The 13,087-nt window shown below is 43.4% G+C and overlaps 1 protein-coding gene across 3 annotated transcripts in view; it reads right to left on the bottom strand.

Moving 5' to 3' along the window:
• The window catches only part of FGF12 (fibroblast growth factor 12), a 591,423-nt gene that overhangs the window by 317,431 nt on the left and 260,905 nt on the right, over nt 1-13,087 (bottom strand). The window contains exon 1 of one of the 3 annotated variants that reach the window (XM_043992658.1): nt 7,778-8,058. The exons of the other annotated variants lie outside the window; for them this stretch is intronic. Coding sequence (XP_043848593.1) covers nt 7,778-7,922 — 145 coding nt within the window. The 5' untranslated portion in view covers nt 7,923-8,058. Of the gene's footprint in view, nt 1-7,777; nt 8,059-13,087 lie in introns of those variants that run through there. 3 annotated transcript variants of the gene reach the window in all.

Below are 13,087 nucleotides of genomic sequence, written 5' to 3'. Positions count from 1 at the left end.
CCTTGGATTACTGATACCATCTTTCTTTCTCTTATTATCTCCTCTAATACTTACCTGATTCTGATGAATAAATAAAATTTTTATAAGTTATTAAGTGCTTACTACATAATCAGTACTGGATTTAATGTTGAAGATAAAAGTAGAAAAAAGTAGTACCCAAATTCAATAATCACTCTAATAAAGGGGGTATAGTAAATTAAATAATATTTAGCAGTAGGACTTAGGCAAATGCCTGGAAGGCCTAAGGATGAAGTAGTGAGATGGCTGGTAAGGGCTGAGGGTCATTAGAGTATAACAGTAATTCACATGACAGTTGGCAGGTCTCAAGGGAGCATTTAAGCAGGGAAACCTCTAAACCTAGAGGAACTGAGGATAGAGTAGCTAGGTGTGAGTTGTCCTTTCACATTTCCCCATTGGCAACCCCAGATGGGTATGGGTGGTCTAAGGATCAGAGGAGGGTAAAAATGGAAAGGAAGGTGGAAAGGTGCCTCAATGTGATGGCTATTCCAGCCACTAGCTATCTGTCCAGTGGGGTCTGAGCTCTCAGAAGTTTGGGGAAGTCAGGGATGGGTCCTGGAGGAAGTCATTTTGGATTATCTAATCTCAAATGGGCCCTCACTCTAGCAAGGCAATGATTTTTATTCAGCCCTAATTGATTCTTCCTCCTATTATATTCATTACATGTGCTAAATCTGATCTTCTCTCCTCAACCTCTTATATCACCCTCTTTCCACTTTCTGTTTCAGCAGAGGACATGGTATCACACTTTAGTGAGAAATTGAGTCTTTTCACCATAAATTTTCTCTTCTCCCTTTCTCTATACTCCAAAAGCTTGACATCAACCATCCTTCATTTTCTTTTCCCAAATCTCAGAATATTATAAAGAAGTAGCCTTTCTCTTCACTAAGACCAACCCTGCTTCATGTACCCTTACTCACAATTCTTCTGGCTTACTGCTGCAATCATCCTTCCTCTCACTAATCTTTAATTTCTTCCTTTATCTTGGATCCTTCTACTCTGCTGCCAAGTATAGTCCATATGTGCTGTGGGGCACCTTTTTTTTTCAACAGAATTATTCTCATGGAAGCATTGAGTCCTCAAATTTGGGCTATTTATTTTTTTCCCTGAAAGGGCTCTTCTTTTCAAGGTATTTGGTTTAACATATGGTGGAATTGAAAGCACGAGTATGCCTATTATTTCTCATCTTTAAAAAATTACTTTCATTAGACTCTTTGATTTCCCTTCTCATTACCATCCTCTTCTCTTCTCTCTCTCTCTCTCTCTCTCTCTCTCTCTCTCTCTCTCTCTCTCTCTCTCTCTCTCTCTCTCTCTCTCATTTCCACAGGTAAATGTCTGGAATTTACACACTCCCATTGCCTCCAGAGTTTCTCTCCTTTCACTTCACACCATTCTCAGCCCTTAAATCCCTCTTCTGCTCTTGTCAAACAGCTGCAACCTCTCTCTTCCTTATTTTCTTTATTCTCCAGAGGATGATCATTATAACAACACCCTCATTGATGTCTATCTGCCTCTCATAATATGCCATTATATAATGGTGGTGATTTAAAATGCATTACATTTTTCTCAAGAAACAATCACAGCTGTAATCACAGCATAGCCCAAGGCAGCCATTTTAAAAACAGTCTCTAGCCTTGCCTGAATTTAAGTCTTATATGGATGCCAGAAGGACAAGACTAGAATTCATTTCTTGCCAGACACATTTAGTCGCTGAATGGCCCAAGAGTATCTTTGCAGGTATCTGAAATGAAGCAGTGGACTTGGCCATACAGTAGAGCATAGTTTCACCAAGATGACTCACTTCTCCAACTATGTGTATGAAAAGCAAACATGGATAAATAAACCATTACATTTCTCCCTTAACCCCTCCCCCAAAGGCTGTAGGGCAGATTCTGGCAAATCTATTGGGGTCTAGTAGAACAGCATGAGACTGGCTAGAGTGTCACGTCTGAAGTCTGTGCCTGCTATTTTAGGGCCAGCCCAACCAAGAATGAAGAAGCTCACCACCAGGCTGACCACTGCAGAGAGAATTTGGGAGTCACAAAACCTCCCTAAAACACAAAATAAGATGTGGATGGATTCTGACATGTGTTCATTCAGGAACAAACAATATATGTCTGTATTTATGTATTTCTATCTCTGCCTGTATACATACGCACATGCATGCATGCATGACACACATACATCGACATCTCCAAAGGCTTTCTGCACTTTCATAATCCATCTTATGTTGCTAATTCTACAAAAAAACTCATATTTTTGGGTTTCTTTTTTAAATTTAAAGACATACATCTTTAGATCTTGGATTCAACCTATGAATTTTTCAAAATACATTTTGATAACTGTGTCTCAGTAGAATGGATTTCCTTTGTAATCATACATATTTTAGTTTGTGAATTTATTCTGAGGAGAGATACATGACTTTATTAGGTGGTCAGAGGGGGCTATGATGCAAAAAAAATATCTAACATCCCTGCTGTAGACTTGTCCAAGCAGTCAAATCTAGGTCAAAGTGGAAGGTTCTACCTCTGAAAATAGTGCAGCTTCACAGAAAGTATCCAAGACAAACCCAAGCTGAGTCAGCACTTTGGGGGGAAGGTTGTAGGTTGCATGTTAGCTCTCGATGGGCTCTCTGGTCTCTGAAAGTCCACGGTTCTTAGGAACTCCGTAGTGATCTTTCCCAGCTGCTTTATTCTGAGTTTCTCCATCACTTTCCAGAGAGCAGATGTGGCCTATGGACCTTAGGAAGCCCCTCTCACAGACTACCTACAGAAAGGGTAGGAGCTGGGGATGCCCCCAAGCACTTAAAAGGTAAGAGAGTGTAAAGGCATCCAGCATTCCCAGGGACTAGCATTGACTGCTGACAACTTTGCCCAGTTTGCAAACTTCTTCCAGTTTCAAATAATTGTCTCCATCTGTTTTGTGAATATATCATCCATGTTCTCAAAGCTCAAGCCTGAGGTCTCATCACATTCTGCTCCCTGACATTTTGTTCCCCTGAGGGAAGACAGATTGATCACTGAACAATGCATTCCTAGGTTGTTTTTATCACAGGCCAGCCACAAGAGTCCTCCACTTCTTGTGTGTATCTCATCTGCAAAGAAATCCAAAATTCCTTCAGGTATTCCTCAGGTAAGAAACTAAGCCTCCGGTTTTCCTTCTTCATTAAGAATCCCCATTCCACATGCATGTGTAAATATACTTGCATGTTTACACATACATACAAACATACATACAGTGGAAGGTGCACAGAAGACATTCACAACATAGATAGTGAGTGAATAAATAGACGTTGTCAGCCCCTGGCAGCAGCTTCCATCCTGGCCCCAGAGAAGGCACCTTTAGAGCAGTGGGGCTGGGCAGAGGCAGGTGGAGGCAACCAGAGAGAGCTTGTATGACATTATATGCACTTTGTTATATTAAAGTGGGGGGAAATGCCTTTCCTCTTTTCCAGTGGGAACAGGCCTGTTTTCATGGAGAAGGACTGTCCTCAGGTGAACTCCTCTGATTTCCCCTTATTCTTCGAGAGAGAGAGAGAGAGAGAGAGAGAGAGAGAGAGAGAGAGAGCAGGCACAACAAATGGACTTCTTGTGCTGTGATTTAAGAGTGAGCATTTAATGTGAAAGAGTAAGCATTTAATCACCATCTTTAAAGTGGGAAGACCCCAGGGATTTTAAAAGCTTCCTACCTTCAGAATTTCGGGTTACTCTGGTTTCACCATGAAAGGCACTCCCTGGATGTTGACAAAGGCCTCCAGTGAGGTTTCATGGGCTTACCCACAGGTCACTCCCTCTGTTCATCTTCCTTCTTAAGGCAATTTTCCATTTCAGATGTGTCCAGAATAAATGGACTTACTCTGTGCCACTTTTCCACAAATCAGTCATCAGTAAGTCAGTTAGTCAATCACCAAGCACCTTTACTTGCCTCATGCTGAGAGACACTGTTCAACACCAGGGATATAAAAATCCAGAGAGGAGAAGGTGCTGGGCACCCAGCCTAGTTGGCTAAGTACCTCTTAGTGTCTATGATATGACAGAGGGTGGAGAATGATGGATTGACTTACTGGATGACCCCTTCCTGACAAAAGGAAAAGAAAAATAGCCCTGATTTCACATAGGGACTACATGGAACAAAGTGGGTGAAGACATGATCTACATGGATTAGATTGGAAGAAATATCAGAGGAGAAGGCACCAGAGTCTGCAGGTACCAGGAAGGACTTCCTCCAGAAGGTGCCCCATGAGGTGAGACCCAAAGAAAGCCAGGGAAACTTAAAGGAGGAAATGAGTCTGGAGAAGAGCCCAGGCCTAGGGCTTAGCCAGTGCCAAGGCACCAGACACTCAAGCAATGCTGGAGCATTGGGTGAGAGGAACTGAAATATAGAGAGGCCCAACTCACACTCAATCAAGCAAGGAACGGGTATTTATGATCCATCCATATAGCAATATGCCAGACTGTGTTAGGTGTTGCACATATAAACACAAAACAGAAACAAACAAAACTCCAGGGCATACTCTGTGTGGATGCTTGTATGTGTGTGCAGGTATGATGGCAACATGTACATACAAAACAAATTCAACTCATGCTTGGGGGCAGGAGGGCAACAGCAGCTGGAGGTGTCATGAAAGGCTTTATGTCGAAGCTGGTTCTTGAGTAAAGTTTGGAAATAAGGCACTGAACCAAACTCAGTGCCCCCAGGACACTTCCTTTCCATACACATGTGCTTTCCTTTGCTTGGATCCATCTTCCCATTTGAACAGAAGCTCTTAGAGAAGAATGACACCTTACCTCTGCTTATCTGAGGCTCACTAGCCCTCACTGGTTTCAGCAATTCCAACAACCAAAGGCAGAGAGGCATCATTGGAGCAATAGTTCATGCCTAGGCTCTTTTCTTTTCTTTTTGATGAAGCAATTGGGGTTAAGTGACTTGCCCAGGGTCACACATCTAATAAGTGTTAAGTTTCTGAGGTCAAATTTGAACGCAGGTCCTCCTGACTCCAGGGCCGGTGCTCTATCTACTGTGTCACCTAGCTGCCTCGCCTAGGCTCTATTTCACTCCAAATCTTCCCTCCAACATTTCCAAGCTGTGTGAGACCAAACAAGCCTCTGAACCTCTCTAGCACTGAGCTTTCCACTTTGTAACATGAAAATAAGACATAGGGTACTTGTTTCACAGCATCAAGTGAGATAAGGAATGCAGAACAACTGGTCGCTGCCCACTACCTAGAATCTGGACCAGTTTCTCCAGTCAGTGGGAAAAGAAGCTTAGCCAAAAATGACCCCAAGGCAGCTGGTGCTTTTAATTGGGGCATCCCTGAAAGACAGTGGCACTGAAGAGGCAGTTCACATACAGACAGTAAAAGCAAAGCAATTCAGAAGGGCACAGGAGGCAGTGGATGTCTGCCCTAATAATGTAAGAGGTAGACATTGATTTGGGGAGGAATCTCCTCTGCCTTTCCAAGTTGCCAATGAGGAATCCCAAGGCTTGGCTTTTCATTGGTCCTCTTTTAAGGGAGTGGGCACTTTACCTATAATGCCCCTCATGGAACCACTATTGCTTTGCCCTGGTCCTTTCAAAATGTCCCTCTGCCTCTGGGTAGGTGAGATGTGAGGTGGTAGAATGAAGATATTAAGGTCGTCTTGAATCATCTGTTTTTCCTTCTTGCTAAAAGCTTTCAAAAGTTCTAAAGGCCCTCTGGCTAGTGGAAGCCATTTATTAAACTAGATAAGCATTTATTAAACACCACTATGTGTCAGGCACTTTGCTCAGTGCTAGGGATACCAGTACAAAGAAGTGAGACAATGCCTGTTCTTGAGTTTAGATTCTAACTTATAAGCAATTTAAAACTTAATATTATTATAAAGAAAACAAATGTGGTGGTCTGTATACTTAGAAGTCTGCCAAGCAGCTATTTTAGAGCCTGGGCACATCTGAGGGTTCACAATGAGGTGTGCCCTTCAAGAGGGTAGACCTCAGGAAGCTAAGACAGATACATGTACTTAATGATGTCTTATGATGGGATGGACTTCAGAACCCTGGTAGCACCCAGAAGTCCTCTTCTTCACATCCTAGCCCATGCCTATTTTATGCTTTGTCTCCTCACAGCATGATACTGATGAAAAAGATGATCAAAATGAGCTGAGATAAAGAACGCAGCCTTTCTCCTTTTTATCCCCAACTCTCTGCTTTTGAAATTAATTATGATTTAAAAGAAAGCTCTAATTGAACTCATTTTGAAGTTATGAAACAGCCCTCTGGAAAAGACAAAATGTTAAAGGAGGTAAAATTCCTGTTACTTCTAAAAGCAGTTTCCTAGATCCTCTCTTCCCACCCTTTACTGCCTTTCAAAGTGGAGAAGAAAGAAGCCAAATATCCTCAGGCTTCCAGAGGAGAAAGCGTCCAGTCTTGGCTGAAGATGAGGGGCTCCGGATGACTTGTCAGTTCACCTAAGTTTGAACCTGGAACCTGCAATGAAATGTGACTTGATCCTGGTGACATGCATAGAAAAATGGCAGCTCACGTCTAGCTCAATCAAAGCCCCAAGGAATTGTACCTTGTCTGATACACTGGAGCATTATTTCTTACCCAATAAGTCATACAGAAAGTCCACTCTCATCACCCAAGTTCCCCTTTGTGTTCATGACTCTGCAGTGTGTTAGATCTTGGGCAGAGACAGGGGCAGCGAGTAGCCCTACAGGCCAAATTATATACAGAAGGCTTCCAGAGAGGCAGAATGAGCCTGAACTGGATATGGCCTCCTTTAACTAAGTCTGGGTGGGAGGCTTTGGAGAAATACCAGGAGGCAGGACTGCATCTTCCCAGTGGGCCCTGATGTCACTGCAGTGCCTTTTAAAGTACTAGAGACTGTGGCAAAGACTAGCACAGATTTCAATGAATCATGAAGAATTGCTGAATATTGATGCACTCCATACTGGGGAAAATAGGAGAATGACTAGATAAAACCAAAATAAGATGAAAGAATGAGAAAGAGAGAGAGAGAGAAAGAGAGACAGAGACAGACAGAGAGAAATAGATAGAAAGACAGAGAGACAGAAAGAGGAAGAGAGAAGAGAATGAGGGAGAGAGACAGAGGAATCAGAGAGAAAGGGAGACAGGCACAGCGAGAAGGAGAGGGAGTAGAAGACAGAGAGGGGGGAAGAGGAAGACAGAGACAGAGAGAACGAGAGACAGAGAAAGCAAGAGAGACAGAGAGAAAAGGAGAGAGAGGGAGAGACAGAGAGACAGGCAGGGACAGAGAGAGACAGAGGCAGAGAGAGAGACAGAGAAAGATACACACAGAGGCAGAGAGAGAGAGAGAGAGAGAGAGAGAGAGAGAGAGAGAGAGAGAGAGAGAGAGAGAGAGAGAGAGAGAGAGAGAGAGAGAGAGAAGAGGAAGACGAGAAGAGACAGACGGGGGAGAGAGAGAATATGCTCTGGCAGTATGCGTTAACCGGCTGCCTGGGAACAGAGGGCTTGGCTGTGGGGGGCTAGCTTTGGCAATAAGTATCGCCCATCGTTTCGCCGCCCCTCCCCACCTTCTCTCTGTGAGGTGCATGGGAGGGCAGAGCCAGGGGCAGCCTAGCTGCTATCCCTTTCGGCTTCGGGATCCACGACTCAGCAATGTCTAAATTGCTCTACTCCCCTGCCTAGCTAGCCAGGCTCTACAGCCTGCCCTTGAGGAGTGAGCTGGAGAGTGGACAATCGCCCCACAGCGCAGCCTTTCCAGCATCCTTTCGCCTGAGCCTGAGACCCTCCCTACCTGACACTCCCTTGCCTCCCCGGCTGCCTTGTTTCAGGTCCAGACGTCTGTGTGTCCACTTGACCTTGACTTTTTCATGCTCTTCTCTTTGGCGGAGGGCTCTAATAGCCCTCCTGCCAAAATGGGCTTGTGTGCTCTTTAGCATTTAGACAGGAGTGCACCGGCCTTGAGGGGAGCAGAGCACACAGGCCATACCCAGTAGCAAAAGGGGAATTCGACCAAGCCCGTTACATAAGAGAGCTTGAGAATCCCCAGAGAAATTCAGCCTCCTGCAGACTCGGTCCTCCTTCTAGTTTATGGACAGTTACAAGCAGGGATGGCGACCCAGCGCCACCTGCTGGTGCGTTTCTGCCTTTACAGGCACCGCCGCTCATTAGCTCCTCAGGCACGTTTCAGAGAATTGTGTTTTAAACAGGCTGGCCCAAGAAGCAAAGCCTGAATGGACAAATTCAGGATGCCATGACCTCTCAGAGTAGCAGCAGCCACATTGTCCACGAGTGCGCCTAAAAGTGGAACCCCTGGAAAGACGGGGCTTGAAGGACGGGCCATCCTTGCTATCTACTTGGGAAGAGAAGCTAGAAGAAGAAAGGGGGGGGGGGTCAAAGTGCAGTGTCTCCTATAGCTTCTCTCCCTCAGTACTTCGGTCCGCATATATTTGGGGTATACATTTCTGCACATGTTCTTCTCTCACTCCCCCCAGCCCGTCTCCAGTAGGAGACAAGGATCTGAAGGGTAGGGGCCACTTTGGGGGTGTCACGGCTCCCTCAGCACCTGACAGGGGTGGGAACCAAACCTGTTTATTTGGCATTTATAGCCCCCAATTTATTTCATTACGGCCATGACAACTCCCTTCTTTCACAAATTGATTTATTAAGTATTCCACTACACAGGAGATGCCTGGCATATCTGGGACCTGGACTTGCTTAAGCGTTCTTAGATTCACAGTGCATGGTTCCTATTCATTTTAAAGGTGGGAAAGCTGAGGCTTGGCGAGACCAAATGACTAGTCTGCAGCCACCCAGAGAAGCCGTCCTGCTAAAGGGGGTCCTAAAAGCCAGTCCAGAGGGATGCCAGGCAGTCTTTCTGATTGGTCAGGAAACCAGTCAGAAATAGAATCTCTCACTTCATTGGATCAGAACCTGAAAATGCTCAGGCGCTCCCACCTTGCACTCCTGCAGCTACATTTGAGCTCCCTATACACACCCTCCCCTTCCCTTCCCTCTCAGCCTAACCCACACTCTTGCCTTATCTTCAAATTCCAGCCTAAAATTCACTTAGGTCAGAGCCATCCCTGACCACCCCAGCACAGGGTGATCTCACTCTCTTCTGAGGAATAGCACTGAGGCCCGGCACTTGTCTAAGTCTGTCTCAGATGGTTGATTGCCTGGTAATATTTCTATGGCTCAACCCAGATATTGAAAGGAAAGCTCAGGGAAAGTGGCTCTAACCTAAATTCTGGGGAGACAAAAAGGGTGAGGGGATGAAGAGAACCAAGAGTCTGAAGAGGAGGGACAATCCACATCATTGGGTGATTTCTGAGTTGATTCAATTCTCTAAAACAAAACTGCCCTTGATATTTCTGCAATGTCCCAAATTCCAAACATGGATAAGGAGTTTTAGGGCATGTGCTGGAAAGAAAGTTTAACAGAATTACATTGCCTTAGAAAACACTGCCACCAGAGAACCGAACTTCCTGCTTCTCCTTCCATCATCCCATTAAGGGCCAAGCTCTTCTGCTTTCATTCCCCTGCTTCTTTGGGCATCATCCTGGGAATTCTGAGTAAGAAAATAAAAGGTAGCAACTATGCCAAAGCTCAGCAGCTGTGCCCCTAAAACCTGTTTCCCAGTGCCAGGAAAAATGAAGTGCTCTTTGGCAAAGCTCTGGCTCTTACTGGGCTAGAAGGAAACATCTCTCTGGATACCATTCGCCTCATTGGTGATTTCAAGTCTGTGTAAAGAAGGACTATGTCTACACAGGAAGCTGAACTACCTGAAGGTTGAGGACATTTTACATGACAAACTAGTATACAAGCAGGTCTAGTGGCCTCACAACATGGATGTGAATATTAATGCTAATATAATACCAATATGATGATTATGATTACATTGTATAATAAATGATACTAATAATAAAAGCAACTGACATCTCCACAGAACTTTAAAGTTTGCAAGGTCCTGGATGTACAAGATCCCATTTGATCCTCACAACAGTCCTTGACGGCAGGTACATAACTGTTCTCAATGAGGATCACAGTTTGTACCATGAATGATAACTTGTTCATTTTTTTCAAAATCATCGACTTGATGAAAAAACAACTCTGCCTCAATTTCCAGAAGTGGTAGACTACAAAGAAGTCTAGAAGGACAGCAACCCCCTAATCCATTCAGTCCAACATTCTCTAAGTGATGTATTATTTGAAAGAGGTGGGATGGGGAGAGAGGGTGATGGGAATGGTCCCCAAACATTCAACACTCTTTACTGGCAATAGCTGTGATGGCTCTGCCTAAATTAACTAAACTTACTAAATTCTAGGTTTTAGCTAATTCATCAAGCCCTTAGCAATTTTCTCCTAGGTACAAAGATGACATAACAAGGGGCAGCTAGGTGGAACAGTGGATAGAACACCGGCCCTGGATTCAGGAGGACCTGAGTTCAAATCCAGCCCGAGACACTTGACACTTACTAGCTGTGTGACCCTGGGTAAGTCACTTAGCCCTCATTGCCCCGCAAAAAATCCCCAAAAACAAAACAAAACAAAACAAAACCAGAGATGACATAATAAGATTCTCCCTGATGGGTAACGTTGAGTAGGTCACTGGACAGAACATCAAGATTGGTACTGTCACTAACCATCATGCTTTAGCTGCCTTTCCATACTAACCTTCCCTTAGTGACTGGGACCTTCTCAGCTTGCATCCAGCCTCTTATCCTTCTTATCTACATCCCCCTTTGGTGAATTCCTCCTGGCTTCTCCATCTTTGGGGAAAATCTACTTTGGCCATCCTTTATTCCTCTCTAGACCTGCTTCTGGCTTTCCAAACTCCATCACTTTCCTTCACATACACAGTCAACTTTTCATTTCCCTTTTCTGTATCATCTTTCCTCATTAAAACATAAGTGTCTCATGAGGGTGCAGAATAAGAACATGAACTAGGAAGAGCAAGGTCTCCCTGTGTCAGCTAAGTCCTCTATAGATCCATTGTGGAAGTATAGCAACACAAGTTGCATAGGATAAAGAAGTATAGTTGGGTTTCAATCTGTGCCCATAGATTGATTCTCCACATTCTATACCAATAAGAATATGGAATCAATGAAATAAAGACTAGAACCCCTGCAATGTTCAGCCTATGAAATGTTTTCCTTTTGCTCAGATAAAAGGATCCAAAGGTATAAAACCAGACATAAAATAATCAAAAAAGTGAATGCTAACTTACATAATGAGACATCAATACAGAAATGTTAAAATCTGCAGGTGATCAGAATAATAGGGAGTTGTTTTTAGTTGAAGAGACTCTAAGTGAGTTTATTGCTGGGCTCATCTAGAATCTTATGAGAGAACCCTAGAAATGCCAGGAGCATTCTCCTTGTGAGACAGCCCCCAGCCTGGCTATGACACTGCCTATTTTGATCAGTAGTTTCATGTTACTCTATCCCAGATGAAGAAGCCTGGAAGCAGTGAAAGCCTATAGCCCCATAATGAAGAACACTGTAAAGCAACCTTTAAGTGATGGCAGAGAGTGTGAAGAGCATGGCCACATTGTCCATTACATGGAGACAGGGGATGGCTGGGGAATACAGGTTGACACTGAATCCAGTTATAATCACAGAGGTATCATTACAGAACATCAAGTAGGTTAACCACCTTACTGGATGAAATCTGGACAAGATCATAATGGCTTATGTGGAATCAGGATCTCAAGCCTATGACTTAGTCAAGGAAGCCTGCCTGAATGGGAAAGAGGGTCAAAACTATATGTCAGTTAGTGGCAGTTACTTAATAGAGGGAGAAGACTTGCCTCCTAAAATGGGTTGCCTATCTGAAAAAAGCATCAGAAGGAATGGGGTTCATCAATGAAATGATTGTTCATCAAATGACTGTGATGTGCAGAAGTCTGTGCCTAGTGCTAGGGTATACAAAGATATTACAGCACTGCCTCACTCCTCAGGAAACTTATAATCTAACAGGAGACAATATGCCACATATATAATACAATGATTAAAAAATCAGATGGATAGAAAAATCTAAGGGGAGAAATTCAAAGCATTATTTGAGGAAAACAAAACATTTATAATCTAGATAGAACAGATAGGAAGAGGTGACATGCAAGTTGGGTCTTCTAGGTTGAGTAGCATTTCAACAGATAGAGATTAGGGGTGTGAGGAAAACAATTCTGGCAATGAAAACAGTAACAATAACCTCAAAATATTTGAAACAAAAAGCCTGAAAACTGTTTAGACAGGAATGTAAAAGCAAAAGAAGGTATATTTAAAAATTATTTTAAGCTTATCATACACATTTTAAAAATAATATATATCATGGAGCTTATTGTTAGGTATATAACCATTTTATAGTTTTGTTTCTGTGTTTGGTGAGGCAGTTGTGGACTCAGCAAATGGTTTGAGTCCTTCCTCAGACATATCCAATAAAAGTGTGACCCTAGGTAAGTCACTCACAATCTCCTCAGTGCTCTAGTCCAGAGGGGTCAGACATGCCACCATTCCACACTCATCAACACTCTTAAATGTGACCTAAAGCAGTTTAAAATGTAATTGGGAAGTAAATGATGAAACATTAGAGCAGAGATATGTTGGCATGTGGTTTTCTAAGTCAGTGTGTGTGGGCTGTGGGAATCCTTATGCACAATTTAGTGACCTCCCCTCCCAACTTCTATTTGAGTTTGACTCCATTTCTCTAGGAAACCATTCTAGATAAGAAATGTAAACTCTTCCTGGAGGACAGTGGTCACATTTATTTAAGAACCAGAAAATAAGTTCTTGCTGCTATAAAATGGTTCAACAGAAATGTCTATAATTTCATGAATGGAAATAATATTCAGGAAGAGGCATGACCATCTACTTTGCTGCTGAGCCCTAAGGACCCTGGGACTCTCCCATGGGACTTTCAGTGGAACCTTTCTGCATGGGTTTCCCTCATTAAAATGAGAACTCCTTGAGACTAGGAAAGTCTTTATTTTCCATGTGTGTCCCCAGCACTTGGTATAGTGTCCTTAAGAAATGCTTCATCCATCCATCCATCCACCCATCCATCCAACCATCCATTCAAATGTTATAGAGAAAATGTCAGCCTT

Source organism: Dromiciops gliroides, chromosome 3 (assembly GCF_019393635.1).
Source record: "Dromiciops gliroides isolate mDroGli1 chromosome 3, mDroGli1.pri, whole genome shotgun sequence".
Classification (NCBI taxonomy): Eukaryota; Metazoa; Chordata; class Mammalia; order Microbiotheria; family Microbiotheriidae; genus Dromiciops; species Dromiciops gliroides.
Note: the sequence above shows the minus strand (reverse complement) of the source record. Positions and strands in the feature narration are given on the sequence as shown.